Below are 27,971 nucleotides of genomic sequence, written 5' to 3'. Positions count from 1 at the left end.
GAACCATATAGCTGTCCCTAGAAGTGGCCATACATAAGCCCTGAGCTTTAGTATGGAAGAAGTTGCAAGTAAGTAGATGAACTCTGCCCCGATGATCTCATCTGAGGAGGGCCAGTATTGAATAAGTTCATGTACAGGAGAGTCCGGTTCAGCTATTACTTGATATCTGCTCTCTGTAAGGATGTGCAATTCAAAGCATTGGCTTACCATCTCCCCTAACAATGAATGATATGCTCAAGAATGCATGTAATGGGAACATATACATGCTATTATATGGTATATGTACATAGTATAGCAGGAATTGTACTATTTACAACTCTGTTATGATAAGTACATTGTTATTACTAGTAATTGTACTTAACAACTCTGTTATTGTTACTGCTGGTTAATGTCTAACAGAAATGATATATCCATTAACTATGTTATATACATTGACTCTGGAATGTATACAGTGTTCATCTGGAGACTGCTGGTGTTAATGCTACACTAGCTTAATCTGGTATTAATGAAACACTAGCTTAAAATGTATATAAACTCTGGCTCTCAGATCAATAAACAGACTGCTTAGACAAATCCCACCTGGCTCATGTATTTTCATTTTCACACTCATCCTATTCACTGGAGCTGGCTTCCAACACTCATCCCTCTCATTATTAGAGGAACTCTGTGTCTTGGTCTCCCTTAGTCAGTGGGGAAACAGTCCATGATATGGACATGGAATGGAGTGGAAGACAGAAGCAAGGAAGAGGGGGAACATGGCCAAACCAACAAGACCAGGAAGTTTGTAAGTGCTTATCGAGAGGCAAAAAACAGACTTCCCACCTGAGACCTTCTTGGCTGTTCCTGGAGCTATATATAAGAAGAGATGGAATAGTTGAATAGGAGGTAGTCCATCTTTTATAAATTAAAGAGTCGTCTTTGGTAGAAGTGACTGATCTCCTTGAAGAAGTGGGCTGCTTCAGTGCCTATGGTATAACAATTAGGGAATAGTAAATACCTATATGGAATCTAACAATTCTAATTGTTCTTATTGTTCTAACAATTATTAGTAAAAATTTAGGAGAATATTATAAAATGCTAAAATAAGATAATTTGTTCTATCTAAAATGATAAATCTTATTCAAGGAGAGTATTCAAAAAGGAAATTAAACCCAAATTTTTTTCAATATTTTTTCAAATATTTTCTTCTTTTTAATATTAAGAATGTACTTTGTAAAAAAAAAATGAAACTTAACTATAAGAAAATGTTTTGATTATCTATATATTTCTTTTACCCTTGTTTTCCCTTTTTCTTCATTATAGTTTTAGTGTTTAAAATATTTTATTGATATTCACATTGAACATTTTAAAATATGATATTTTAAACTTTCTTAATCTCTTTAATTCTTAAGACAATTTGATATCATAGCACAATTTAGAATAATTGGAAGTTATAGCAATTAGACTGCATATATTTATATATTTTATGCAATGTGTTGCTAATATTATTTTTCTTGTTTTCCTAGTTGCGACACTTAGGAAATGATGAAGTACACATTGTTTGGTCAGAGCATACTAGAGATTATAGAAGAGGAATTATCCCTACAGAATTTGGTGATGTTCTTATTGTAATATATCCAATGAAAAACCATATGTTCAGTATCCAGATTATGAAAAAGCCTGAGGTGAGTGAATTTCATTTTCTTTAATTTTTGATTAATGTATTTGCTAAGTTATTCACAATTTTGCTTTTAAAAAATAGTTTATGTGCATTCTATCTAAGAGTTATTATGTCCTTAGCTCAATCAGAGTCAGGGGATGAATGAGACCATTTCTCCATTCCCATATTTATTATTCTTAGATAAGAATTTAGATAAGTTTAAGAGAAGCTGAAGGGAAAAAAAAGGGAGGGAAAAAAAAACTTAGCAAGAAATGGCTAAAGCTGTCCAATCAAAATTTAAAAATTAGTGGTGGTAGCAAAATGAATACTCTCTATATTAGTGTTCTCTTAGCTCTTCATACTTAAGAAGATAATATGAAAAATCTCTGAATTCACATTTTAAAAATCCTTTTTGTTTTAGTGACACTAATCTGAGTATGGAAAATAATATTTTTGACCCAATTTCCAATTTACTCTGTCCTTCACTGTCCTATCCTTTCCAAATTCATTTCCTCCTTTCCCATTGAAGAGTTTTAAACTTTTTTATCTCCTTTAAAGAAACAGTAAAAGTAAAAAAGAACTAGACTTGTCAAAAGACCTGAATTCAAGTTCAGTATCTTCAAATATTTTAAATCATATTACTTAACTCTGAATCTTTTCCCTTATTTGTAAAATGGGATGACAATATTTGTCCTGTTTATTTCATATTATCATTCATAAAGTGATCACAAAATCACTGTGATGAGTGAGCATATGAAATAAGTAGGAATGCCCTGAGGGATATCTTAATCATAACTTGTCATTGTATAAATAATGAAACTAAGGAAATAAATGTCTTTCAAAGGTAATAAAAATTCTGGTAGTAAGTGGCAGAGCTCTTTTCATTTACATGTTTTGTAACCATCTTAAAAGTTTGTATTTTTTTGAGTGCCCAGGTAATTATGTAACATGCAAGTATAAAAAAATTGAATACCTCAACTACATTTTATTATCTTATGTCATCATTAGATCTCTAAATACCAGGATAAGAGTTACTGTCATAAAGATTACAGTCTTCCTTCAGCTATTATGAAGAATACATATAAATTCTCATTTGTAAACAACTTTCTCAAATAATTTTTAAAAGCAAACTGGAAGATAGTTCATATTTTCATGATTTTTAAATTTTAAATTTCTTCCCATTCTTGTGGTTGCTAATAGTATTTGGTTTTCTTTTAATAAAATGTATACCTAAAACATTTGAATAGTCTTCTACATTTTGAAATCTATGATGACAAAGAAACAACTTTATCTCTAGTGATAATACATTCTACCCTATGTTTGTTAATTAATTTCATCTTTACTTCCAATCTTGAATTTTTATCTGTGACAAAATTGTCAAAACAGAAGAAATTATGAAAATTACTCCACCAAATTATATAAGAGCACATGTATTATATAATAGTATGATAGGCAGCTAGTTGGCACTTAGACTAGGACACAGATCCTAAAATCAGGAAAATCTGAGTTTAAATCTAACCTCAGAAAATACATGTACCCTAATGAGAGCACCTATATCCCAAGGATTTTTTTGGTGAAGATTCATATATACATAATCTTTGTAAAGTGTTGTGCAAACCTAACTATTACATAAATGCTGATAATTACTATTATTATTACAAAATTTTCATGTGAATATTCTGTAGAAGACTGCCTTATCTTTTTTAGAAAGAGGGTAGTTGTCTTTTTAATAGTAATGTGTATGTAGTGTTTACAGGATTACTATGGCCAAAAACTTTGTAAATTTTTAAAGTCAAGTCAATGTAAGGATTATCTTCATGTACATGTAAGGAAATTGAGGCCCAGGGGAAAAAAAAAAAAGTTATCTCTTTTTTTGTTAATATTTTAAGTGAATGGATTAAATTCTAATATAACTTTCTAATTTCTGATTTAGGTTCCATTCTTTGGTCCACTCTTTGATGGTGCTATTGTAAATGGGAAAATCCTTCCTATTATGGTTCGAGCAACAGCTATAAATGCAAGCCGTGCATTGAAATCATTGATCCCATTGTACCAAAATTTGTATCCTTTTTAATGGTATGTTTCCTTTTCTTTAGATCATATTCCAAAGTGGATATTTTGCTAAAAATATTTAGTCAATATTGAATTTTTGTACTTAATATGAGTAGTGGCAAGGAAGAATTAGTTATGACATTGTTCATATCCTTGAATGTACTGATCAATCATAAGTATGTACATAAATGTGTATTTTATATTTTGTAATCATTATTGTCATACTATTAAGAATAATCTTGATGTTCTTAAATGTATTGCACATTAAAAATTCAGCATAAACTTGACATTTTTAAAAATGAAAATTGAATTTTACAAAATAATAGTTTATTGGGACGTCTTTTTGTTGTTTTTGTGGTGCTCATTCATTGCAGTCATGTCCAACTCTTTGTGACCCCATTTGAGGTTTTCTTGAAAAGATATTTGAATGGTTTGCCATTTCCTTCTCTAGCTCATTTTACCAAGGCAAACAGGATTAAGTGACTTGCCCAGAGCCACATAGCTAGTAAATGTCTGAGGCCAGATTTGAAATACAATCTTCCTGACTATCCAATGCTCAATTTAGAGACCCAGTTAGGACATCCACCTACTTGTTTTCATGGATTCATAGCTTATGATGATATTATGTTTTTTAATAATCAGTTAAGAGATTGTAAATTATTCTCCCTCAGGCACTCTCTGTTCTAGCAAATTGACCTGCTTTCTGCTCTCTCTGCAATATTCCTTCCTCCATGCCCTTGTAAACCAGTAATGTTTTCCATCATCATCTCTTAGAATCTCTTGCACCTTTTCAGGTTCTGTTCAAGTACTACACCAGCCTTTTTCTAGTCCTCCTAACAGTCCCTGGCCCACTGCCAGTTACTTTTTAAATTTACTTTGTATATATGTTGTATGTACTTATATTTCTGCCATAAATTACTTAAGGGCAAGGACTATATTTGTTTGTCTTTATATCCTAATACCTTTCTTTAACTAGTAATTTCTTTGTTAAATATAAATTAATTGAAGTAATTTCATGAGAAAGAGAGCACTAATAATGGGAGAAATTTGGAAAGATTTTGCTTAGTATTGAAATAGCACTTGAGCTGAATTTCTAAAGAATGTAGAGATTAGCAGGGAAGTACCTTCATTCCAACAGTCTAGAGTCGAATTCTTAATTATTTCATTAATTTATATGGAGAATATATTTTATTAAGAATGGTCATGTTTAGATACTCAAAGCAGTTCTCTCCCTTGGAAAATATTACAATCAACATGATTTTGAAAATTCTTCTAACTTTTAATTTAAGTGAAAGCAGAGTACAATAGGGAAGTGATTTCATTATCCTGTATAAAGAAAGCTATCAGACATCTTATATACAAATTTCAAATTTAGTAAGAGAAAACAATTTTTTCACCCTCAATAGCATCATAAACTTTGAGCTAAAGATCTAGTAAATAACATTTTGATATTTTATTTATAGGAGTGATTAACTACACTCAAATTGGATTAAGAATAATGGAGATATTAAGATTTCATGTGTGGTTTGCCTCTTAAGCATAATAAATAATAAAGTTGTATATGGATTACATATGTACTTTTTAAGTTAAAGGGCACATTGCTTCTTTTCTGTTTGCCTGTCAGTCTAGAAAAAATGTACCATAGCCTAATCTTTATAATCTTAATAATAATCTTTATAATAAAAATTTAGTGAAAAATAGATATGTAAGAACACATTTTTAGGATAGTTGAATTCATCTTAATGGACTGAAGAGATAATATTTTTCACATTTAATAATTTTTAAAAATTTATACTATTTTAAGGAAATAGTTATGCCAATTTTGTCATCATTTTGCCTATCATGCTCAAGTAAACATACTTAAAATTATATTCTGATTCTGAATTATTCTTTCCAATTGTTCCATGATTCTGTTGCTACTCTCTTTAATTTAGGGCTTTTAAAAAACTCAACACAAAATACATATAGTCAATCAAAACAAATTCCCACAAAATAAATTCACCTCAACACTTCAGTTTACACTTCAGAGTAAACCTTTCTATATTGAGGTCTTTATTAGCATGTTTCATCATGAGATTCCTGGAACTGTGACATGATATTGATAAGCATTCCTAAGTCTTTCAAAGCTATTTATTTTCACAGTATTGTTGTTATTTTGTAAATTGTTTCCTAGTTCTACTTTCTTCACTTTGCATCAGTTTATACAAGTCTTCACAGTTTATACAAATTTTCCAAGGTTTTCTGAAACCATCACTTTTATAATTTCTTACAATACTATATCATTTTGTCACATATGTATTACATAACTTGTTCAGCCATTCATTCCCAAGTAGTGGGCACCCCTTCATTTTCCAATTCTTTGCCACCATTGAACAGTTATGTAAATATTTTTGATGGTACTGCTCCTTTTTCTTTGTCCTCTTTAGTTAATAAACTTTATAGTAGTTTTGCTAGGTCAAAGAACCTATACACAATTCAGTTATCTTGGTTCTTCAAGAACAATTGTAATCTTACATTAATAGGAAAAAACTATTTCCACTAAATACACCGAAAAAAATCTTAATTTTAAACTTAATATTTATTTAAGTGAAAGACTGGAAATACTTTTAAAATGACTAGCAATAAAGATTATGATTATGAGTTGAGGAGTGACCACCCTAAGTTTAAGAAGCACAGTAAGAATAGGAACCAAGATGCAGCAGACACTATGGCCATGTCACTATCATAGAAATAATGAAACATCAAATTGAGACTTTGCAATAACCTGCTGATTATACAATAAGCAATCTTAGCATTTCTAGTATAATTTGAAGGGAGGAACATAGTCAGAACATAAGAGAAATCTAATGAGCACAGAGAAGTATGACAGCCATTTGAAAATCTGATTTCGAAAGATGAAAAAGATGGGTTCTAGGGAATTAAATTAATTAATGATATTAATAAGCATATCAATGAAGAAGTGACCAGAATGGTCCCAAGTTGAAGACTGTAAAAGATTTAGAATGAATTGGCTGCCTGAGTCCCATCTTCAGAAAAGAGATATGCAAATAAAGTTGTTGGGTTCAGAATCTAAAATATCTTAATGTTCATAAAGAAAAGTATTCTCAAAAAGAAGGTAAATTTATGAGAAGAATTTTTAAAAAATCATACCTGGTGAATTCAAGAAAGCAAAGAGGCCTTTATTGAATTTACTGAGAGACTGGCAGTAAAGCTCAAAATAACAACTGATGATTTAAAAGGCAAACTCAAAATGCACCAAAGAGATACACCTCTGTATATGATGCTGGACCAGATTGTGCTTGACCAGAATGAGATTTAGAAATCTCATACTTCAAATCTGACCAATCATTGTACTTCTCACTAATCCTACCTTCCCTGGATACCAGCATGCCTGAATCTGATTAAAAAAACCTGTTTTCTTATTCTACCATTTCTTTTCATTTCAATTATGCCAAATATCTCTATAACTCTATCCAAGATCTCAACTGGCAGCAAAATTTAAGGAAACATGACCACAATACAGAAATGTCTTTAGAAGCATGTTGTATGAAGTATACATTTAGTGAACTTTTTTGTAGCAATTATTAGTAGCAACCATTTGCAAAGCATTCTAGATAATATGAAATGTTTTATATATACCTTAGAAAATTGAGAAATGGCCTTTGTCATGCCAATTGCCATTCTGTAATTTTTTTTTAAATCAAGGTAAATTTAAACTAATCTGGGTTGCCTTGCCTTCTCACAAATTAATCAGAAAATCACTCTTAGGTTCTTTCAGTTTTCAGTAGTTATTTACAAAAAAGATAGAGCTTTGCAGACATTTTTCCTAACATTTTATTTAAAAGAATGGAATTTCAAATATCAAACGTTACAATGTAGTAGAAAATAATAAGGTTTGAAAATCTTAACTTCTTAGGACAGAGGTGTATTAGATTATATTAAAAAGCAGTAATTTAACTAGAGGATAATAATCTTACATAACTGTGTTTTGTAAACATTCCTTTTCCAAGATAAAGAATTTCTTTATAGCAAAAGATAGTGTTGCATAAAGGAAAAATGTACTGAACTTTGAGTTGGTAATATGTAGGTTCAAATCCAACCTCAGACACTTACTAATTTTGTAACTAGAGGTTCAGTTTCTTCAAGTAGGGATAAAGGAGACAATGAAAATAATTATCTTTCAGAGATACTGGGAATATCAATTGAGTTTGTGGATAACACACTTTGAAGTTTATAAAGTACTAGTTTGACTGGTACTTGGTACTAAGAAATGTACCTATATTGGGATCTTTTTTTCCAGGTCACCTTCAACTCTCAAATACTAATTATATTTTGTAATTTCATAATATCTCCATGATCTACAACAAATCATTGTAGAATATGATACTTTTCTCTCTTAGAAGATCATGAACTTAGCTGTTTACTTCCCATGTTAGCCTTTTTTGTGTTTTCTTTCTAGGAAATCTAAGGAATTACCCTTTTACTTAGCGTGGGCAAATAGGATAATAAAGAAAGTGTTTATATGTAAGCCAGTTGATCCTGTAACATGGAACACAAACAAAACCAAATCAGAACAATGTACTCTTGAAGATCTTTGTTGGTTTTTTTTGGCAGTCATACCAACCACTCATCCCTTTAACCTGTCAATAATAGAGAATTGGCTTTTTATAAGGGGACTTATTTTCCATGAAAAAACCATGAATTTCAGTAATGGTGCACTAGAATATAATCCTCCTATTTTTACTAGTACATACTTTTCCATGCACTAGAGAGAAAACTGTTGGAAATCTAACTAAATCTACAAAAAAGGAAAAAGTAAATTATTTTGGTGTTCATAGTATGGTCTAACCAGAAAAGACCTCTAGAATAACAGATTTAACTGTAGATAATCTAAATTCATGGTTAAAGGGAGCAACAATTTTTTATATCCTTTTGCATGTGTCATGTTACTATTCTGTCTAATGATAAATATAGGTGAATATATCATCATACAGTTAATTAGTTGTTCTACGTAAGGGTTTTCCTATTCCTTTCCCCTTGAAATGTCTTTTTATTACCTTTTGTTTTATGTCACATTATATAATTATATGATAAACATGCAGCTATGAATATTTTTATATATATGGAACTTTTCTTGTCAATTTAGTATCACAGTGGGTAGAGCACTGGACCTGGAGTCAAGAAGATTTGAGTTTAAATACTTTCTCTGACCCTAAGTTATTTAAACTTCTCTCAGGCCAGTTTTCCCATCTACAAAATGGGGATAATAAAATCTACCTCCTAAGGTTAAAATGAGATAATATTTGTGAAATAATTTCCAAACCTATCATCATCATCATCATTTATTTATTTATGTCTTTTGCTCTGTGCCTGGCAGTGATGTGATCTAATTTTCTCCCTTTTAAACCAAGTTCAAGTTCCTTTATTCTATTCTTTTTTTTTCTCATCTTCACCCAATATACATAAATCGTCCCTTTGTACCCCAATCCCTACTCATCTTATATTTTGAATAACAAACTTACTTGGGCTAAATCAAGGAGGGGAGTTTGTTGTTCAGAATAATAAACTGGACTCCTCAAAAGGTTTTTCAACCAAAGAAAATTGGGAGGAACTTTAGGTTTGAGTTTTGTTTTGGACAAATTTCATTTGAATCACCTAAGGGATAACTAACAAGGATTTGATGAGTAATGGATTGGAATTTACTAGAGAGAGTATGGCTCTGTGTGGATGTGTGGGTGTTTCTATCTATCTATCATCTATCTATACACAGAAAGAGAGAGATTGATTTGAGAATCATGTGCTTAAAATTGATAAGAATTCACTAAAGTGAATGGGATCATGAATCAGAGAGAAGGAGGGAGGGAAAAAGGGGAAGAAAGAGAGAGAAACCAAAAGGGAAAGGGGGAAGAAGAGGGAGAGAGAGAGTAAGAGAAGGAGGGAAGAGGAGGAGATAGGACAGATTAGGGAACTACCCACTATCAACAAAAAAAAGAAAGCTCAGATAGTTAAAATGAAAACTAAAAGAACACATAGAAGAAAAGTGAATCCAGCAAGAGGGAATTGTTAACAATGTCACAACATAATATTTTCACCTTTTTTGTTGTTGTTTGCTTGCTTTTTTCCCCCTTTTTTTGGTCTGATTTTTCTTATGCAACATGATAAATGTGGAAATATGTATAGAAGAATTGCACATGTTTAACATATATTGGATTACTTGCTATCTAGGAGAGATGGTGGTGGGGAAGAGAGGGAGAAAAATTTGGAATACAAAGTTTTTCAAGGGGGAATGAAAACTATCTTTGCATGTATTTTGAAAATAAGCTGTTAAGGTTGCATGTACCTTCGGATTCTAATGTTTATTGTGCAACAAGAAAATGATATTCACACACATGTATTGTACCTAGACTATATTGTAACACATGTAAAATGTATGGTATTGCCTGTCGTCGGGGGGAGGGAATAGAGGGAGGGGGGGTAATTTGGAAAAATGAATACAGGGGATAATATTATAAAATATATATATATATATATATATATATATAATAAAAAAAAGAAAGAAAAAAAAAAGAAAATAAGCTGTTAAAAATTAAAAAATAAAGTTTTTTTTTTTTTTTTTTTTTAAGGCTACTAGAATAAGATAGCAAGATTACAAGGGAAGTGAGGAAATAGAAGCAAGAAGTGGTTTTTGGAATTTGACTATAAGTGGGTATAGCTTAATGGTTAAATGCAGGTTTGCTAAGGATAACATGTTTACAAAGAGTAGGGAAGGAGCTAGTGGCTATTAGAGATTAAAGGCAGAATACTTGGCAGAATTTAGAACCTTCACTTTGCCATCTCAAAGCCTGGAATCCCCAACTGTTTTGCATCTCAAGAAATTTTATTCATAAATGAGGGAGAATAATTTCATGGGCACTGAAACTGGAATTGGAGAATCCAGACAAAGTATAGACTTTGTCATTATTAATCAATTTTGAATTTGTTATTTTCTTCATTTACTTTTTTTAAAACTTCTTTTTGTATTTGTTCAATTGAATTTTCGATTGAGTTGTTTTGTTCTATGGAATTTTTTTTTCCATTTCACAAATTCTATTTTTTAAGAAGTTATTTTCTTTTTCTGTTTCATAAATTCTGTTTTTCTGGGAGTTGCTTTCTTTTTCCAGTTTATCAAATCTATCTTTTAATGAGTTATATGTTTTTTTCCGTTTCACTGTGTATTTTGTGTTGCCTTTTCCAAATTCTCTTTCAAAGCTTTCATTTCCTTTGCCCATTTTTTTTTCTAGCTCTCTTTTAAGATCTTTTTTAAGTTCTTCTAGCAGAGTCTTGTGTGATGGAGACCAGGTTATATCACCTTTTGGAGCTTCATCTGGAAACAATCTGCCTTTAGTCTCCTCAGGATTTGAAATCTGTTCTTCTCTTTTGCCATAAAAGGTATTGATTGTTAGAGTTCTCTTTACTTTTTTACTCAGTTTCATTTTTAAGTTAAATTAAGGTCTTCCTTTAGGGCAGGAAAGGTTTTCCAAGTGATTGCAGCTGCCCTGGGTCAGTGCTAATTCATTCCTGGTGCTGGGTCTGCAACATGGAGTCACAATGCCCCAGGGCTCTGTGTTGTCTGCACTGATGTTTGTGGCCTTGCTGTCTCTCTCCTGCTTCCAATTGAAACAGATCTTTTCTGGTCTGTTTCCTCCTGGAAATTCTCTGCCCTAGGACTTTGCCCTGGCATTTGTACTAATTGCCCTGGCTGTCTTCCTCCTGTTTCTAATTGAAACAGACCTTTTTTTTGGCGATCTTTGAAATTATCTTCTGCTGATAATTTGTTGCACTGCCAATATTTGTGGGTTCTGCCCTTCCAGAGCTAATTCAGAGGCTGGATTTCATAATTATTGTGAGGGTTCTAAAGAAAGTCAGAGAGAAACGTGTGTCTCTCCTCCATCTTGACTCCACCCCCGAAAGTCCTCCAAAGTATGATTCTTAAAAGGTATTATTTTGTCTCCTTTCATCATCCTTGATATGAATTTGTTTCTGGAGATCTACTTTTTTTCTTATTTCCCCATACCTGAGTTTAGATATTCTTTGTATGTGATTCAAGACTCACCTTACTATACTTTTGTTTAACCATATTTCAGAAGGTCTTTGAAAATATTCTCATTTTATTTTCTCAGTAGTTCTCTAGATTATTTTTTATTTGTTTGTTTAATAACCCTTGTAGTAACTGATTTAATTGCTTAATCTTGTTAACTTATTAATATTTCTTTTGTTTGATGAGTTTGCATATCATATGTCTTGGCTCTTTGGGCTCCTCAAATCTCTAGCTTCTTCAGAAGGAAGGAAGGAATTATTTTCCCCTTTTTTTGAGGATTCATCTTTTTTATTGTGGAATTCAACTTTGAGGGTAAGTTATTTGAAAGTATAAACCATATTGGCTCTTTTTTAATATCAAATTCCAGTCTTCAGGTTTTCATAACCAAGTTTTAATGTTGTGTACTTTAAATTTTTCCCTGATATATAAAAGTCTTCTTCTTTGCTTCCTGAAAAATTTGTTGTTTAATGTTGAAATTCTGAAATTTTGATAAGATTTTAATGAATTAAATTTAGAGTTTCCTGCCCATGTACATTGCCCTGGTTTTCTTTAAATAAGTTTTTATGTCTTTTGGTTTTGTATCACCATATTCCCGAGAATCCCTCCCTTTTCACATCTTAGACAACAAATATTTTTTAAAGAAAAAAATAGAAAAGGAAAAAAAATCAGGATAACCATTTAAATCCATTGGACATGGTGGAATCTTGAATAAAAAGGTGTAAAGAGAGAAAAGAGAATCAGAACTGAGCATTGGGACTGATCATACTTGATAGGCAGGATTGAGTGCAGTAGGAGAAAGAAGTTGGATGATCCAGGAAAAGAAAGCAAGAAAGTGGCCAAATAATTAAAATGAGAATTAAAAGAAAATAGTCACAGAACACAAAAAAACAATATAGTGAATCCAGTTGAAATTAAATTTAAAAAGTCAAGAAATATGTGCAATATGTGTACCTCCAACTTTTGCAGAAGGGTAAGGTAGTTATATCTAAACACATATCTTCTTTCCATATACCTACTTTTTCTTTATAGTTTTATTTTTAAAAATTCATTCATTCATTTATTTATGATATTTTCCTAGTTATATTCAAAACAATTTTTTAAAAAGATTTTTGAGTTCTAGGTTCTTTCCCTTATCCCCACCCACAATTAAGAAACCACATATGAGGTTATGCAAAGCATTTCCATAAATGTCAAGTTGTGAAAGAAAACATAGATCTCCCACCATAAGGAAAATAAAAACCATCAAGAAAAATTAAGTTAAAAATAAAACGAGAGATAGAGAAATAGAGTATTCAATTTGTATTCAGGCACAATCAGTTTCTTCTCTAGGTATGGATAGAATTTTTCATAAATCCTTGAAAGTAGTTGTGGATGATTGTACTTACTGAGAATAATAGTCATTTATAGCTGATTATCCCAGAATATTGCTATTAGTTTATATATAGCATATTTCATTTTGTTCATGGAGGATCTTCTAGGTTCTCCCCCCCCCCCCCCCCCCCGGGGAGTATCCTGCTCATCATTTTCCAGAGAACAATCATATTATATCAGAGAAACTTGTTTCTTTTCTTTTTTTTTTTTTTTTTTTTTTACAAGTACTATTGCTAATGTATTTCCTCTCATTTATTCTTTCTCTCCTTTCATCCTATCCCTCCTTAAAAGTGTTTTGCTAGTCACTACTCCCTCTCCCCATATGCCTTCTCTTTATCACCTTCTCTCCTTCCTATATTCCATTTCCCTTCTATTTTCCTGCAGGCTAAGATAAATTTCTATACCCCTATTGAATATATATGTTATATCCTATTTGAGCCAATTCTGATAGAGTAAAGTTCATTCACTGACCCTCTTCCCTCTGCTTCCCCTTTCCCTCCACTATAAAAGCTTTTTTTGGTCTCTTTTTAAAAAATAATTTGCATTATTCTACTTCTCCCTTTCCTTTTCATTCATTACATTCCTCTCTCATCCCTTAATTTCATCATTTTTTAAAAAAAGATATCCCTTCATATTCAGCCCTTATCTGTGATCTTTGTCTATATATACTACTTCTGTCATAATAATGAGAACATAATGAGTTACAAGTATTATCCCTCCATGTAGGAATTTAAACAGATATTAAGTCCCTTATGATATCATTTTTCTGATTACCTCCTTATAATGTTTTTGAAACTGTTTTTGAAAATTAAATTATCCATTCAGTTCTGGTCTTTTCATCACGAATTCTTGAAAATCTTTATTTCATTGAATGACCACCTTTTCCTCTGAAGAATTATACTCAGTTTTGCTGGATTTGCTGATTCCTGGTTACAATCCTAGATCCATTGCTCTCTGGAATATCACATTCTCTATATATCATATTCTCTGGTCCTTTAAATAGAAGCTACTAAATCTTGTATTATCCTGACTGTGGCTCCACTGTACTTGAATTGTTTCTTTATTTTCTCCTTTCTTATGGGCCAGAATTTGAAATAAGGTGCTAAGTCAGTGGAATTGATAGAGACAATGGTTATTTAGCATGGTGCTTAACAGTTCTTTAGGTCAGTACATGTACTTAGTACTTACTATAGTTCAATAAGCTTCACAGCTTTGATTAGAGAGCATAAAAGCTTGAACAAACTCAGCCAGAATCAGAATTAGGGAAGACAGAGAAGTGGTGGCAGGCTCTCCTCCTTTGCTTCTCCATTGAAACCAAGATCCGGAAGGTCTCCAGAAAAACTAGCCAAGCCATAAGTGAAGGAGACAATAAAGTATTTGGACTTTAACCTTCTGGCTACTCGTGTGGTGATTACTGAACTGAAAAGAAGGCTGCCTCCAGAAACCCCAAGATAACCCCAAAAGAGAAGATTACATTTTGGCATCAGAATGTGGGACAGACATGATCCTGATTTCAGTGGAAAAGCCTCTGATCTTGATTTCAGAGGCAAAGTATCCTGGACCCAGAAATTAGGGTGAGTACAAAAATAGACAAAGAAACTTTGTTAAAGGGCTAAAGTAGTACTTTAGCAAAAATGGGACAGATGTTTAGAAAACAACCTTTTTTTCCAATTCAAGGAAAATGTGTAGAGAGCATTGTCAGACTTATGAAAAGCCAAGGTTTGATTATAATTTGGGAGCAGATCACTGAACTTAGAAAATGTACAGTACACATCTTTTTGGTTCTCAATGGAAAAAGAATTGGATCTGGAGGAGTAGAAATTAGTAGGAGAGCAACTATGTCAATACTACAATGATTATGGACCTGACTCAATTTCCAAAGATACACTTTATATATATAATTTAATACAACTGGCTTGAAGAAATTATGTAAGTATTAGAATAAGGAAAAAGAAGAAAGAGCAAGAGGGGGGAGGATCTAAATAAACTAGGTGAAAAGGATGAAGAATCAGATAAAAATGGAGTTAAGTACAATTCTGAGTAGCCATTAGGGCATCCCTCATCCCCTGACCTGCTTCCCTCAATTAACCCTTCATGGGTGGAGGGAGAAGGAGGAGGGGGAGAGGCAGTAACACAATCAGTACCACATATGAAACAGCCTATGACAAGATTACAAAAAACACTGGTTAAGGCTTAAAAAAAAAAAAAAGGAAAGGATATATCTGATTTAATAAATGCATACCCTGTGATTAAAGAGCTTGATTCTGCAGATCAACAAAGGAGAAGATACATTCCTTTTGAGCTGGAAAAAATTAAGGATTTCGAGGGCAGCTAGGTGGCGCAGTGGATAGAGCACCAGCCTTGAATTCAGGAAGACCTGAGTTCAAATTTGGTCTCAGACACTTAACACTTCTTAGCTGTGTGACCCTGGGCAAGTCACTTAACCCCAGCCTTAAAAAAAAAAAAAAATTAAGGATTTCAAAAAGGGTTGCATTCTTTATGGGGTTACATCTTCTTATGTTAAGATGTTACTAGAGAGTTTGGTTTATGTAATTTTAACTCCCATTGATTGGAAATCCATAGCAAGGACATGTTTAGAACCTGGACAAAATTTGTTGTGGCTTTTGGAGTTTCATGAGTTATGTAGCATTGAAGCCCAACACAATAAGCACACAGGAGTTAATGTACAAATCACCTTTGATCAACTAGCAGGTGAAGGTCAGTATGCAGATAATTCAGTACAGATTAATTACCCCATAGGAGTGTATGAACAAATTGCTACTGCTACTATAAAAGTTGGGGGTATCCTCCCAGGGAAAGATCGAGGGGAAGCCTTCACAAAAATAGAGCAAGGTCCCAATGAATCCTTTATGGATTTTGTAGGACATTTGTAAACAGCTGTCACAAGAACTATTGGAGAAAATGTAACTACAAGAATTATAAGACAACTGGCTAAAGAAAATGCTAATAAGGTTTGTAGAAGAATTATATGGGGAATACACAAAAATGCTCCTTTAGAGGAGATCATAAGGTGTGGGCAAAAATGTTTATTATACCCAGATTATGACAAACATGGGAAGACAAGGTCCCTCTTGGCAAAGGATTTCTAGAGAGATTCAATGATGCTTTCAGTGAGGAAAAATTGGACATCTGAGAGCCTATAGGCATAGAGATAGAGTTAGAAGACAGGGTGAGAGAAGAGTAAGAAGACAGGGTGAGAGAAGACCTAAAACCCTATGTCCAAAATGCCATAAGGATTTCCACTGGGCCTCAGAATGTAGATTGACCCAGGGAAATGAGAGACACGGCCAAGCTCCAAGATAATCATACAAAAGACAGGTGGGGTATAATGGTAACCGAGGTTAGAAGTTCAGGACTCTGATGTGATCAATCAGGAAAAAAGCCAAGAGATAGAGAAAGGGATTACATGATCTATCAGCCAAAAAGCAATCAGACAGCAGAAATGGATTACAATTGGAGAGAATACGGGTTTTTTTTTTAACCCAACAGAAGGGCAGTGTCCAGTGAAAACAGCTCCAATGTAATTATCAAGTGATGAGGTTCTCCTAGATTTCTACCTAGAAAGTGATAAATAGAAGAGACTAGATAGGTTAACTGCTTGGGAGAAAGGGTTGCTTATATCTCTACAGATGGAGAAGGAATCAGGGTGCCAACAAACACCTGGAAAGAGACAGAAAAAGAGAAAAACCTTAAAACAAAGGAGAAGACCTAAGAACAAAATCAGGAATCACTGGATTCTCTAACACATGATGAGACTATTGGAGGACTTCAAAACTTGCAGGAATTATTGGATTTCTGGCACATGAAGTAATGGACAATAGACTGGTTTTGGACTATTACTAGGACTTATGGACATGTATAAATCCTCCTGTTGATTCAAGCTATTTATCACATCACTACTAGCCTATGTTACTATGTGGTTATGTAATTATGTGTAATACCTCCCATATTGATGAATTTATGTATAACTGTTCTAAGAGTGATGAGACCCTTCAGAAACCTGCTAATCTGATTTGATTTCCCATTTCCTTTGGTGTTTTTATCTCCCTTCCTGAGACGTCAGGGAAGGTGTGATCACCTCTTTTTTGGGGTTCTCACCTCCTTGAGAAGTCAAGGAGGTCATGACCACCTATGTTCTAAAAACAAAAGAAAGCAGGAGATGTTATGGGCCAGAACTTGAAACAAGGTGCTAAGTCAGTGGAATTGATAGAGACAATAGTTTTCTAATTTAGCATGGTGCTTAACACTCTCTAGTTCAGTACATGTACTTAGTACTTACTATAATTCTACAAGATTCACACCTTTGATAATAGAGCATATATAAGCTAGGAGCCTCAGCCAGGATTCAGTCCAGGAGATTCAGAAGCCAGAGAAGGCAGGTGGGAGCTCAAGCTCTGGAAACCAAGGCCAGACTGAAAGGCTCTGCAGAAAGGTGCCCAGCCCCAGGAAGGAAATAATAAAGAATCTGGACTATAAGAAAGCTAACCAGGCCACAGGAAAGGAGACAAGACTTGGAAAGAGACAATAAAGGATTTGGACTTTAACTCTGGCTACTTGTGTGGTGATTACTGAACTGAAAGGAAGGCTGCTTCAGAGACCCCAAGAAAACCCTACAAGAGAAGATTACATTTTAAAGAGAATATTGTAATCCTTGACCTGGGAGTTCTGGAAGTTGGCTGTAACATTCTTGGGAGTTTTTATTTTGGGATCTCTTTTGGGAGATTCTTTCAATTCAGTGGATTCTTTCAATTTCTATTTTACCCTGTGGTTCTAGAATATCAGGACAGTTTTGTTTGATAGTTTCTTGAAAGATGATATTCATTCTCTTTTTTTGATTGTGACTTTCATGTAGACCAATTTTTAATTTAATTTAATTTATTTTGGGTCATTTATTTTTCCAATGAGATATTTCATATTATTTTCTATTTTTTCTTTTTTTTTTTTTTTTTTTGGCTTTGCTTTATTTTATCTTGATTTCCCCAAAAGTCATTAGCTTCCATTTACTCAATTCTCTTTCTTAAGGAATTATTTTCCTCAGTTAACTTTTGTACTTCCTTTCCCAAATGGCTCATTTTGCTTTTTAAGGCATTTTAAAAGCATTCTTCTCTTCATTAGCTTTTTTATATTTCCTTTTGGACCCTATAGAGAACCAAAGATATTGGGGAACGCTGAGAAAAGTATACTTGAAGCAAAAATCCTTACAGCAGGGTGTTAATTCAATGTGATTAAGGAGATGATGGTCCTCTAGTTAACATATACTTAATACTTAGTATGCTGATGCAATGATTCTCTAGTTCACATATAGTGTGCTGTAATGATGTAATCATGCTGAGATATTTAAGGGCTGAGAGGACTGGAAATAGAGACATTCCCTCTTTGACTATATCCTGGTGGCTTTCCTGCCTCCTGCACTTCACCACTAAAATCAAGGCTGGTCCTGAGATCCTCCAGAGAGCTAGTCCAGACATTATATTTTGGCACCTCCAGAAGGACATTATACAACCCCTCTCAATTCTTTCCCTAATTTTTCCTCTAGCTTTCTTTTTTGATTTTCAAAGTCCCTTTTAGCTCTTCCATGGCCTGAGCCCAATTCTTATTTTTCTTGGAGGCTTTGGATGTAGAAACTTTGACTTTGTTATCATCTTCTGAATGTCTGTTTTGATCCTCCTTGTCATAATTTTCTTTTTTTTTCCCCTGAGGCTGAGGTTAAGTGACTTGCCCAGGGTCACACAGCTAGGAAGTGTTAAGTGTCTGAGATCAGATTTGAACTCAGGTCCTCCTGAATTCAAGGCTGGTGCTCTATCCATTGTGCCACCTAGCTGCTCCCTTCATAATAATTTTCAATAGTCATAAATGTTTTTTTTTTCCTGCTCATTTTCCTAGCCTATTACTCTGCTTTTTAACTGTTTCTTAAAAGTAGGGCTCAGTTTCCAAATTTGAGGGTACATTGTTCCAAGCTTCAGAGGTTTTGTGTAACTGTTTTCAGAAATCCTTCTAGGAATTTGACCATAAGTACTCTTTTCTGCCCTAAAGCTTATTAGGTGTGTCCCTACTCCACTATAGCTGTAAGTTTAGCGTGCTGGCCAAGGCTGGGGCTCCACTGGCTGGGGCTGCACCACAACTGCACACCAAACTTCTACCCTCTTGCCACAGACCAGACCCTCTCCATTGACCTTCTGAGTCATTCCAGATGTCCCAGGGCTGAGAGGTCTAGAACTCTTTAGCACTACTGCTGATTCAGAGATCCTGCCTACCTGACTCTGGGGTGTAGGCTAGAGCTGGGGCCAGGCCAGGCCTGCACCAGAACTTCATGCTGGATTTCTACCCCAGTGTCATAGATTTATTCTGCTGAGCTTCTAAGTTGCCTTTGGCTGCAAAATATTCTCCATCTCCAAAATTTGTTTATAGAGTCATTATTTAAAGGAATTTAGAATAGTTTGACCCAAAATAGGGTTTGGACAAGTTTTTGCCTTTATTCTACCATTAGCTCCCCCCCCTTTTTATAATTTTAGAACATTCATTTGAGGGATAGGAGGAATATATATGAATTTTGTTTATATCATTGTGGTGATTATATATATTTTCTTGGTTCTGCTTACTTCACTTTTCATCAGTTCATATAGATGTTTTTATGCCTTTCTATATTCATCACATTGATCATTTTTATAGTATAGTAATATTTCATTACATTTAAGTGCTGCTATTTGTTGAGTCTTTTTTTCCATGTACTTTATTTCTAATTCTTTGCTATTGGTGACCTCCTTGGGCTATAAGCCTATTAATGTTGTCTACAAATCAGAGGACATGGAAAGTTCAGAACTTTATTTGTATAATTCTTTATTGCTTTTCAAAATGATTATACTGATTTACAGTTCTACCAACAGTGTACCAATCAGGTCCCCACAATCCTTTCTCAACATTTGACATTTTTGTCAGTTTATAATATGGTAAGATAAAACTCAAGAATTGTTTTGATTTGCCTTTTTCTTATTAGTGGTAATTTGGATTTCTTTCATATGGTTATTAATACTTTGAGAACTGGTTGTTTATATCATTTGACCTGTCATATTTTAGGAAATAGTTTTTGTGTATATATATATGTATGTATGTATGTATTTTTTGTGTATACCCACATACATATATGTTAGTATGTGTGTGTTATATGTTAATTGTTCATCTATGTTGGATACTAAACCCTTAAAAAAAATTTAATATAAAGGAGGAGCCAAGATGGAAGAGTAAAGGCAGGGACTCACCAGAACTCTTCCCCAAACACCTCCAAAAACTTTTAAATCATTAGTCTAAACAAATTCTGTAGTGGCAAAACCCACAAGAAGATAGATTGAAACAAGACAATGCCCAAAACAAATTTAGAAGGCGGGCAGGAAAGTTCTGTTGGATGAGGGTGATTAGTGACAGTCAAACTATGACCAGCAAACTGAGAGAAGGAGGAGTTTGCATCAGTTGCTACAGTGGTGGTTTCCAGACCTCTCAGCTTATAGATGGTAAAGGGAGGATGCATTGAAAAAAAGAAGATTTTACAGGAGTCCTTTTGCTGGCATCATGTGTAAGACTCTTTTGCATTGCTTACATTGAAAACTGGGTTAAGGTATTGAGTCTCAATCCCAGGGTGAGGAGCAGCACTGGCACACCTTTCACAATTCCAAAGCAGAAAAGAGTATTTGTGGTCATTCATATACCAGTGCATAGAACAAGAGAGTGGTAAACATGCCTTTCTTGAGATCAAACCATCTTGGAAGACCCAAAACTTACAGGTCCCCAGATTTACCTATGAAAACAGCTGCACAAAAAACATTGAACTATGGCACAGTGAGAGCAATGTGGAGAGAGCTCCACTCCAGAAGAACACAGTAAGAAAGCACAGGTATGAGTTGTGTGATTATCTAAAAATAATAAAATTAAAGGATGAGAAAGAAGATTTCACTGGGAGAAAAGGAAAGGGAAAAGTAGAATGGGATAAATTATCTGACATAAAAGAGAGTCCCTAAAGAGATTTTACAGTGGAAGGGAAAATGGGGAAAGGGAGGAGGGGAGCACACAAACCTTACTCGTCAAAATTGACACAGAGGGAATAACACAGACTCAGTTGGGTGCAGAAAGTAGGAAGAGAATGGAATAAGTGAAAGGGTTGGAAGGAGGAGGCCAGGGAATTTGAAATAAGAAAGGTTATTCTGGAGCAGATAAAAGTTAAAGCATTTTTGAGAATAGGTTAAAGGAGATGGGGAAATAGAATGGAGGAAAATACATAGATGGTTTTCCACAGTACTGTAAAAATTTTCAAGTTTCTCTTCTAAGACCTCATTTCTAAACATAGAAAACTGAATCAATTTTATAGAAACGAATCATTATTGAATTGACAGATTGTCAAAGGATATGAACAAGCAGTTTTCAGTCAAAGTAATCCAAGCAGTCTATAGCCATATGGGGAGAAAAATGCTCTAAATCACTACTGATTAAATAAAGGCAAATTGAAACAGCTCTGAGCTACTACCACACCTGTCAGATTGGCTGATATGACAGAAAAGGAAAATGACAAGAGTTGGTGGGAAAATTAAAATACTAATATATACTGTTGGTAAAGTTATTTAAGAACAATTTGGTTCTATGCTTAGAGGGCTATAAAATTATGCATACCCTTTGACTAAGCAAATACCACTACTAGATCTGTATCCCAGAGAGATTTAAAACAAAACTAACAATAAGAAAAAGGACCTATGGACTCACAAATATGTTTAGCATTTCTTTTAATGGTGGCAAAGAATTAGAAATTGAAGAGATGTCCATTATTTGGGGAGTGGCTAAAAAAGTTGAATACTATTTTGATGGAATACTATTGTTCTTTAAGAAATGACAATTAGGATGTTCTCTGAAAACCTGAAAAGACTTACATAAACTGATGCTAAGTGAAATGAGCAGAACCAGGAGAACATTATTCACAGAAAACAGCAATAGTGTATGATGATCTGCTTTGAACAATTTAATTGTTCTCAGAAATACTGTGTTTCAAGACAGCTCTATAAGATTTATGATGAAAGGTGCTCTTCGTCTCCAGAAAGAACTGGTTGGGCCTCAACGCAAATCAGAGATATTTTTTCTTTTTAAAATTTTTCATGTGTTTGTTTTATTTTACAACATGACTTACATGAAAATGGGTTTTGCATGTCTATGTATGTATAATCTATATCAAATTGCTTGCCTTTTCAATGAGGGGAGAATTTGGAATTCAAAATTTGAAAACAATATTAAATTTGTTTTTACATGTGTTATGTGAAATTATTTTGAAAAATTGATACATATTTGTTGGTAGAAGCTTTTCAGTTTCATATGATCAAAGTTATCTATTCTATCTTTTGTAGTTACTTTTCTTCCTTGTTTGGTTAAGAATATATTGCCTAACTATAGATAACTATACAATCTACTCATTTTTTAAAAAGTTTTTATTTACCAGATATATGCATGGGTAATTTTACAACATTGACAATTGCCAAACCTTTTGTTCTAATTTTTCCCCTCCTCCCCCCCTCCCCAGATGGCTGGTTGACCAATATATGTTAAATATGTTAAAGTATAAATTAAATACATCGGACTTTGAAATAGTGTACAATTAGCCTGTGAAGGAAATCCAAAATGCAGGCGGACAAAAATAGAGGGATTGGGAATTCTGTGTTCATAGTCATCTCCCAGAGTTTTTTTGCTGGGTGTAGCCAGTTCAGTTCATTACTGCTTTATTGGAACTGGTTTGGTTCATCTCATTGTTGAAGATGGCCACATCCATCAGAATTGATCATCATCTAGTATTGTTGTTGAAGTATACATCTACTCATTTTTTACTGTTATGATCTTGAATATTTGTTTATTATTGATGTGATATATGATATAAATATATTATATCTGTCTACACAGATGCCATTTAATTCTTCCAGTAGTATATTAATTTGAGCTGTTGGTCAAAGATCTAACAATTGTATTAAATTACTGTTTGTAGACAGTATACTTACTACTGTTATTTAAAAAGAAAATATATTTAATTTTTTTCTTTAATTTCCTTATTTAATAAAATACATGTAATAAACTATCTTCAAAAAATCACATTTCCTAATATTTTCAGTTACACTCATCTTTCTGAAAGATGTTTACATGTTTGTTTAAACTATATTCTTTATAGCCCCTACACAAATATAATCTGAATATGTGCAAAAATGATGAAAAAGAATTTCCTCCTTCAGGCTTATAAAAATAAATAATAAAAAAAATAAATATAAAAGAACATCAAACAAACAGCTGATTCTTTCTTTCAAAAATAATTGTACTGTTAAATTATAAATAGAATAACAAAAGAAGTCAGATACCATAAGAGTGTGTTAAAATAGAAAAAGCATTGGCTTTGGAGACAGAAGACATATGTTCAAATCCCAACTCTGACTCTTACTATCCTTTTATGACCTTATGACCTCTTGGCCAAGTTACATAACCTCTGGGGTAGGCTTCAATTACCCGTCTATAAAATGCAGATGATATACAAAATGGGCTTTTGAAGTCCCCTGCAATTTTAAATCTATAATTCCTTATTTCCTAATCATAAAATACAAAACTATTGTTAATATTAGATTAAAGATCCCAAATACCAGATTATTTAGTTTTATCTCCTCTTTACCTAACTTTATTCCTTTAATTAATTAAAATTAAAGAAATGTGATTTTTTTTGTGTGTGTGTGAATTTGGATGTCTTATTATTTCAAATAATTTAAAAATATTATAGTCATAAATCAAGTAGTTAAGATAAATGTTTAATATCAAACCCTTTACTATAAAAATAATAAACACAACTTGTTAAATCAGATTATTAAGCTTACAAAGCTAGTAAGATGACCAGAAAAGTTCTATTAGTAACAAGCCAATATTAAAGCAAATATATAAAACATAGCAGCAGTTTTGCCACAAAGTACACTAGAAATTAATACAGTGCTACTTTGAAAAAAGATTATAGCAACTAATACTTGGAACGAAATTATTTTTAAAAAGAACTATGTAAAATTTTAAATTAAAAATGTATACTATTGGGTCAGTTCTTTTATGCTCAACTAAAAATGACCTCCCAAAAAATGTCAGCTAAAATTCCAAAGCATAAATTGTGTTATTTTCACTTACTTAATGAATACAGTTTGAATTTTACCTTAGGAATAGCTTCTATAACTATATCTGATGTTGTTCACTGAATGAGGATGGTATTGATCAGCATGTACAGCTCACATCGATCGTCCTGAGAGCCAAAATTACAGTAATCTGTCAGTATTGACGATTCTTTCAAGTTTTGATATCTCCTCTTCATTTGTCTTGTCTGGCCTCATTTGTATTTGAAATGTATTTTCTTGAAATTTCTGGTTTTGTCAGGGTAAGTATTTTATAGTGCTTTATGTTTCTTAATCCCAATTTATTGGGTTGATCATGCAATTTGAGTTGAAATGCAACCCTGGGAAACCAGAAGAGGCAGTGGTCTAAGTAAGGATTTTATCTAGAAAGTAATGCTTGATTTAATTTTTTGATTTAATTTAATTTTTTATTTGATTTAAAACATAATTTATTAGTTACCTGTTGAAAGATTTTTTTAACCATAAAAGATTTCAAGTTATCATTTTAAGTACATCTAGCCACTAGAAATTACTAATAAACCTAAAATACTACTTAGAATTTTGTTTTTATTATGTAAGATACGCCAATTGTGATTGATGAAATAATTTACAAGTTAGATATAGATTTAACTAAACCCACTATAAATGCCATTTTAAGTATTTCTTGAACTGTTTTTGCCAGTTACAATTTGCCCTTTTCTTTAAATATTTAAATTTTTCCAGTTTCATTTTTTCTAAATACATGCAAAGATAGTGCTCTTTTCTTCAAATATTTAAAAATTTTCCAGTTTTATTTTTAATAGCTTTTTATTTTTCCAAATACATGCAAAGATAATTTTCATTATTCATCTTTGCAAAATCTTATGTTCCAAATTTTTCTCCTTCTCCTGGACAACAAGCAATTCAATATAGGTTAAACATGTACAATTCCTCTAAAAATATATAAAATTTTACACATATAGGCTAATATGCTAAGGCTTATGGAGTTAAGTGTTTGTGCCCCAAGTCTAAGATTGTGGCTTTTCTACCAAAGGCTAATATTAATAATTTTCTTTTAAATTACTTTTAGACTTGATGCTTATTCGTAAAGACCTGAATTTAATTTGTTTCTTTTTTTTAGTTTAGCAGATAAATTACCAGAACACAATGGTAAGTTCTTAAACTAACCAATTAAAATTAGTCATCCCTGCAAATCAAAATTATTTTTTAAGCGTTCTTTCTCCCCCCATATTAAGTAAAATCCAACGGCCATCTATCACTACTAGGATTAGTTTAAGCCCTTCTATCTGAATTTTAAAGGCTTTCTCAACTTTATTAAAAGTAGTCTCCTTTTCTAAATAATACTCAGCCACCTTACTGTTCCTCATTCAAAGCAGTCCATCTTCTGTCTCCACCCCTTTACATTGTCATTTCCCCCCATATTTACAATGTACTCTCACATCATCTCTACGTCTTCAAATTGTATGTTTCCTTTGAAACTCTTCTCAGGTAACTCCTATAAGATACCTTTCTTAATCTTCCAATTGCTAGCTCTTCCCCCCATAAATGTTACTTTGTATTCATTTTGTATTTAGATATTTATGTACATGTCTCTCCAGAATGTAAACTTTTTGAAGGCAAATAACTATTTGTTTTTTGTCACTTGTTCAGTACTTAGCACAGTTCTGGAAAATAGGCAAAAGTAGGTCTCGTTGATTGATTCTACTGGCCAAATATGCACACCAAACTGAATGAAACAAAACTGGTATCATTAATGCATTTTGCCATTATTTAGAACACAGATTGGAAACTTTAATGAAGTTTCAGTATTACTGCCATTTCCTTTTAAAAGAAAAGGCATTTATTTAAGAGGCCATATGTTTTATGTAAATATTCGCTGTTTACTACAAGTACAAGTAGTTCCCAAATAAAAAAAAAAAAAAAGGATTACATTGCAAATTTTTTCTCCATCTGGAATATATTCAGAGATCCAATTTAGAATGCCACTGATATTTCTTCCTCTACAACAAAACAAACAAATAAATCAGGGACTCCTTTTCTCTTCCTTAGTGGAGAATACAGGAATGAAAATAAGTTTCCTAGCTTCTGTGCTTCACCATTCACAGAGCCTTTTTAAGGTTTCTAAAATGGGAAACTGACTGGAAATTTAAAAAGTCTTTCTTCCTCTGCTACCTCAAGTTATTTTTAAAAATGTATTTCCTTTTAAAAAAGACAAAAGTTGCAAAAAGAAGTTTTTGAGGGGGCATCAGTGAAGGAAACACCCTCTATCAGTGCATACTTAATTTCTCTTTAAATTATGTTTTAATTGCTAGAGCACTGAGAAGTTATGTAACTTGATCATCATTACATGAATATCAGCTGTGATAAGTTCTAAGAATATTAAAAAAAAAAAAGGGCAAAAGACAGCCCCTGCTCTCAAAGAGCTTATAGACTACTTGTATCATCTTAGACACTTCCCTCTCTTATCCAATCAGTGGTCAAGTTGTGTCAAGTCTCATATTCTCTTTTCTGTCCTCAAATATTATTCTCATACATCTCATTGGACTGATACAGTAACCTGCTTCTTGAGCTCCCTTCCTCAAGTCTCTTCTACTTCTACTTAGCTATCTAAAATGCAAGTCTGACCAGGTCAGCTCCCTATTCAATAAATTCCAGTATTTCCCTATCCAAAATCAAATGCACAGTTCTTTCCTTTGTATTTAAGATACTGTATAACCTGTCCCCTTTCCAAATTTGCTTCATGTACTCTATAATCTAAACTGCATTTCCTTGCAATTCCTCAAACACAATACTTTTATCTCTCAGCACCAGACACCCCATGGCTGGAGTGCTCTCCTCCCCATTTCTAACTCTTGGCTTCTCTGGCTCTCTTCACATCTCACCTTCAAGAAGTCCTTCCTAGTCTTTCTTAATATCGTTTCTCTGAGATCACCTCCAGTATATACATACCTTATATATCTTGTTTGTACATGTTAGGCCATCCCTGAGAACAAGGACTACAATATAAAATTTAGATAATTTCAGAAAAAGCTTCTTGAAGGAGGTACAATTTTATTGTGAAAAATCCAGGGAATCTAGGAAATGGAAATACGTAATTAACCATTCTCTTTGAAATATTGATAGACATGATTCCTTATTAAAGAATACCAATGAAAATAAAAAGCATGGAACCACAGGAAATTGTATTCTTAGGTCAAATCCAGTTTGATATATGTCAGTGTAGGTAGTTGGATTGTATATGAACCAGCAGGATGATAAAGAATTCCAGAACTGATAAAATAGTTTATCTGTTGTGATAAAGCATTTAAATCAAAACCCATGCAATACTGCCCTTTTATTTATAAGTAAAAATTGGATCTGAAATGTATATGCATATTTGTTACTTTCCAGCATGCTTAAATTAATGTGTACATTATGACAATAAAACATCCCTTTTGCAATTTGCTTTGAGTTTTGGGTGAGAAAAATGGAATTAAAATAGAATCTGAAGGTGCTATTTGGGGACTGCTTTAGACTCATGAAAATGAAATGCATAGAAAGTAAAATAAATTAAGTTGTTAAGAACATTCAGCCTAAAAATTGTGAGCCTAAAACATCATTCAAGGTGATTTTTTTCTTTTCTCATTGCTGAATATTGAGGCTTTTTGTATTAAATTTTTAA

General features: G+C 32.9%; 1 protein-coding gene across 10 annotated transcripts in view; it reads left to right on the top strand.

Moving 5' to 3' along the window:
* Positions 1 to 27,971, top strand: part of RALGAPA1 (Ral GTPase activating protein catalytic subunit alpha 1) — a 302,140-nt gene that overhangs the window by 251,558 nt on the left and 22,611 nt on the right. For 9 of the 10 annotated variants that reach the window (XM_074290587.1, XM_074290589.1, XM_074290584.1 and 6 more), the window contains 2 exons: positions 1,506 to 1,664; positions 3,573 to 3,700. In XM_074290587.1, coding sequence (XP_074146688.1) covers positions 1,506 to 1,664; positions 3,573 to 3,700 — 287 coding nt within the window. Of the gene's footprint in view, positions 1 to 1,505; positions 1,665 to 3,572; positions 3,701 to 27,971 lie in introns of those variants that run through there. The other variant, XR_012486534.1, reaches the window with a different exon arrangement.

This window comes from Sminthopsis crassicaudata, chromosome 2 (assembly GCF_048593235.1).
Source record: "Sminthopsis crassicaudata isolate SCR6 chromosome 2, ASM4859323v1, whole genome shotgun sequence".
In the NCBI taxonomy this organism is placed as follows: Eukaryota; Metazoa; Chordata; class Mammalia; order Dasyuromorphia; family Dasyuridae; genus Sminthopsis; species Sminthopsis crassicaudata.
Note: the sequence above shows the minus strand (reverse complement) of the source record. Positions and strands in the feature narration are given on the sequence as shown.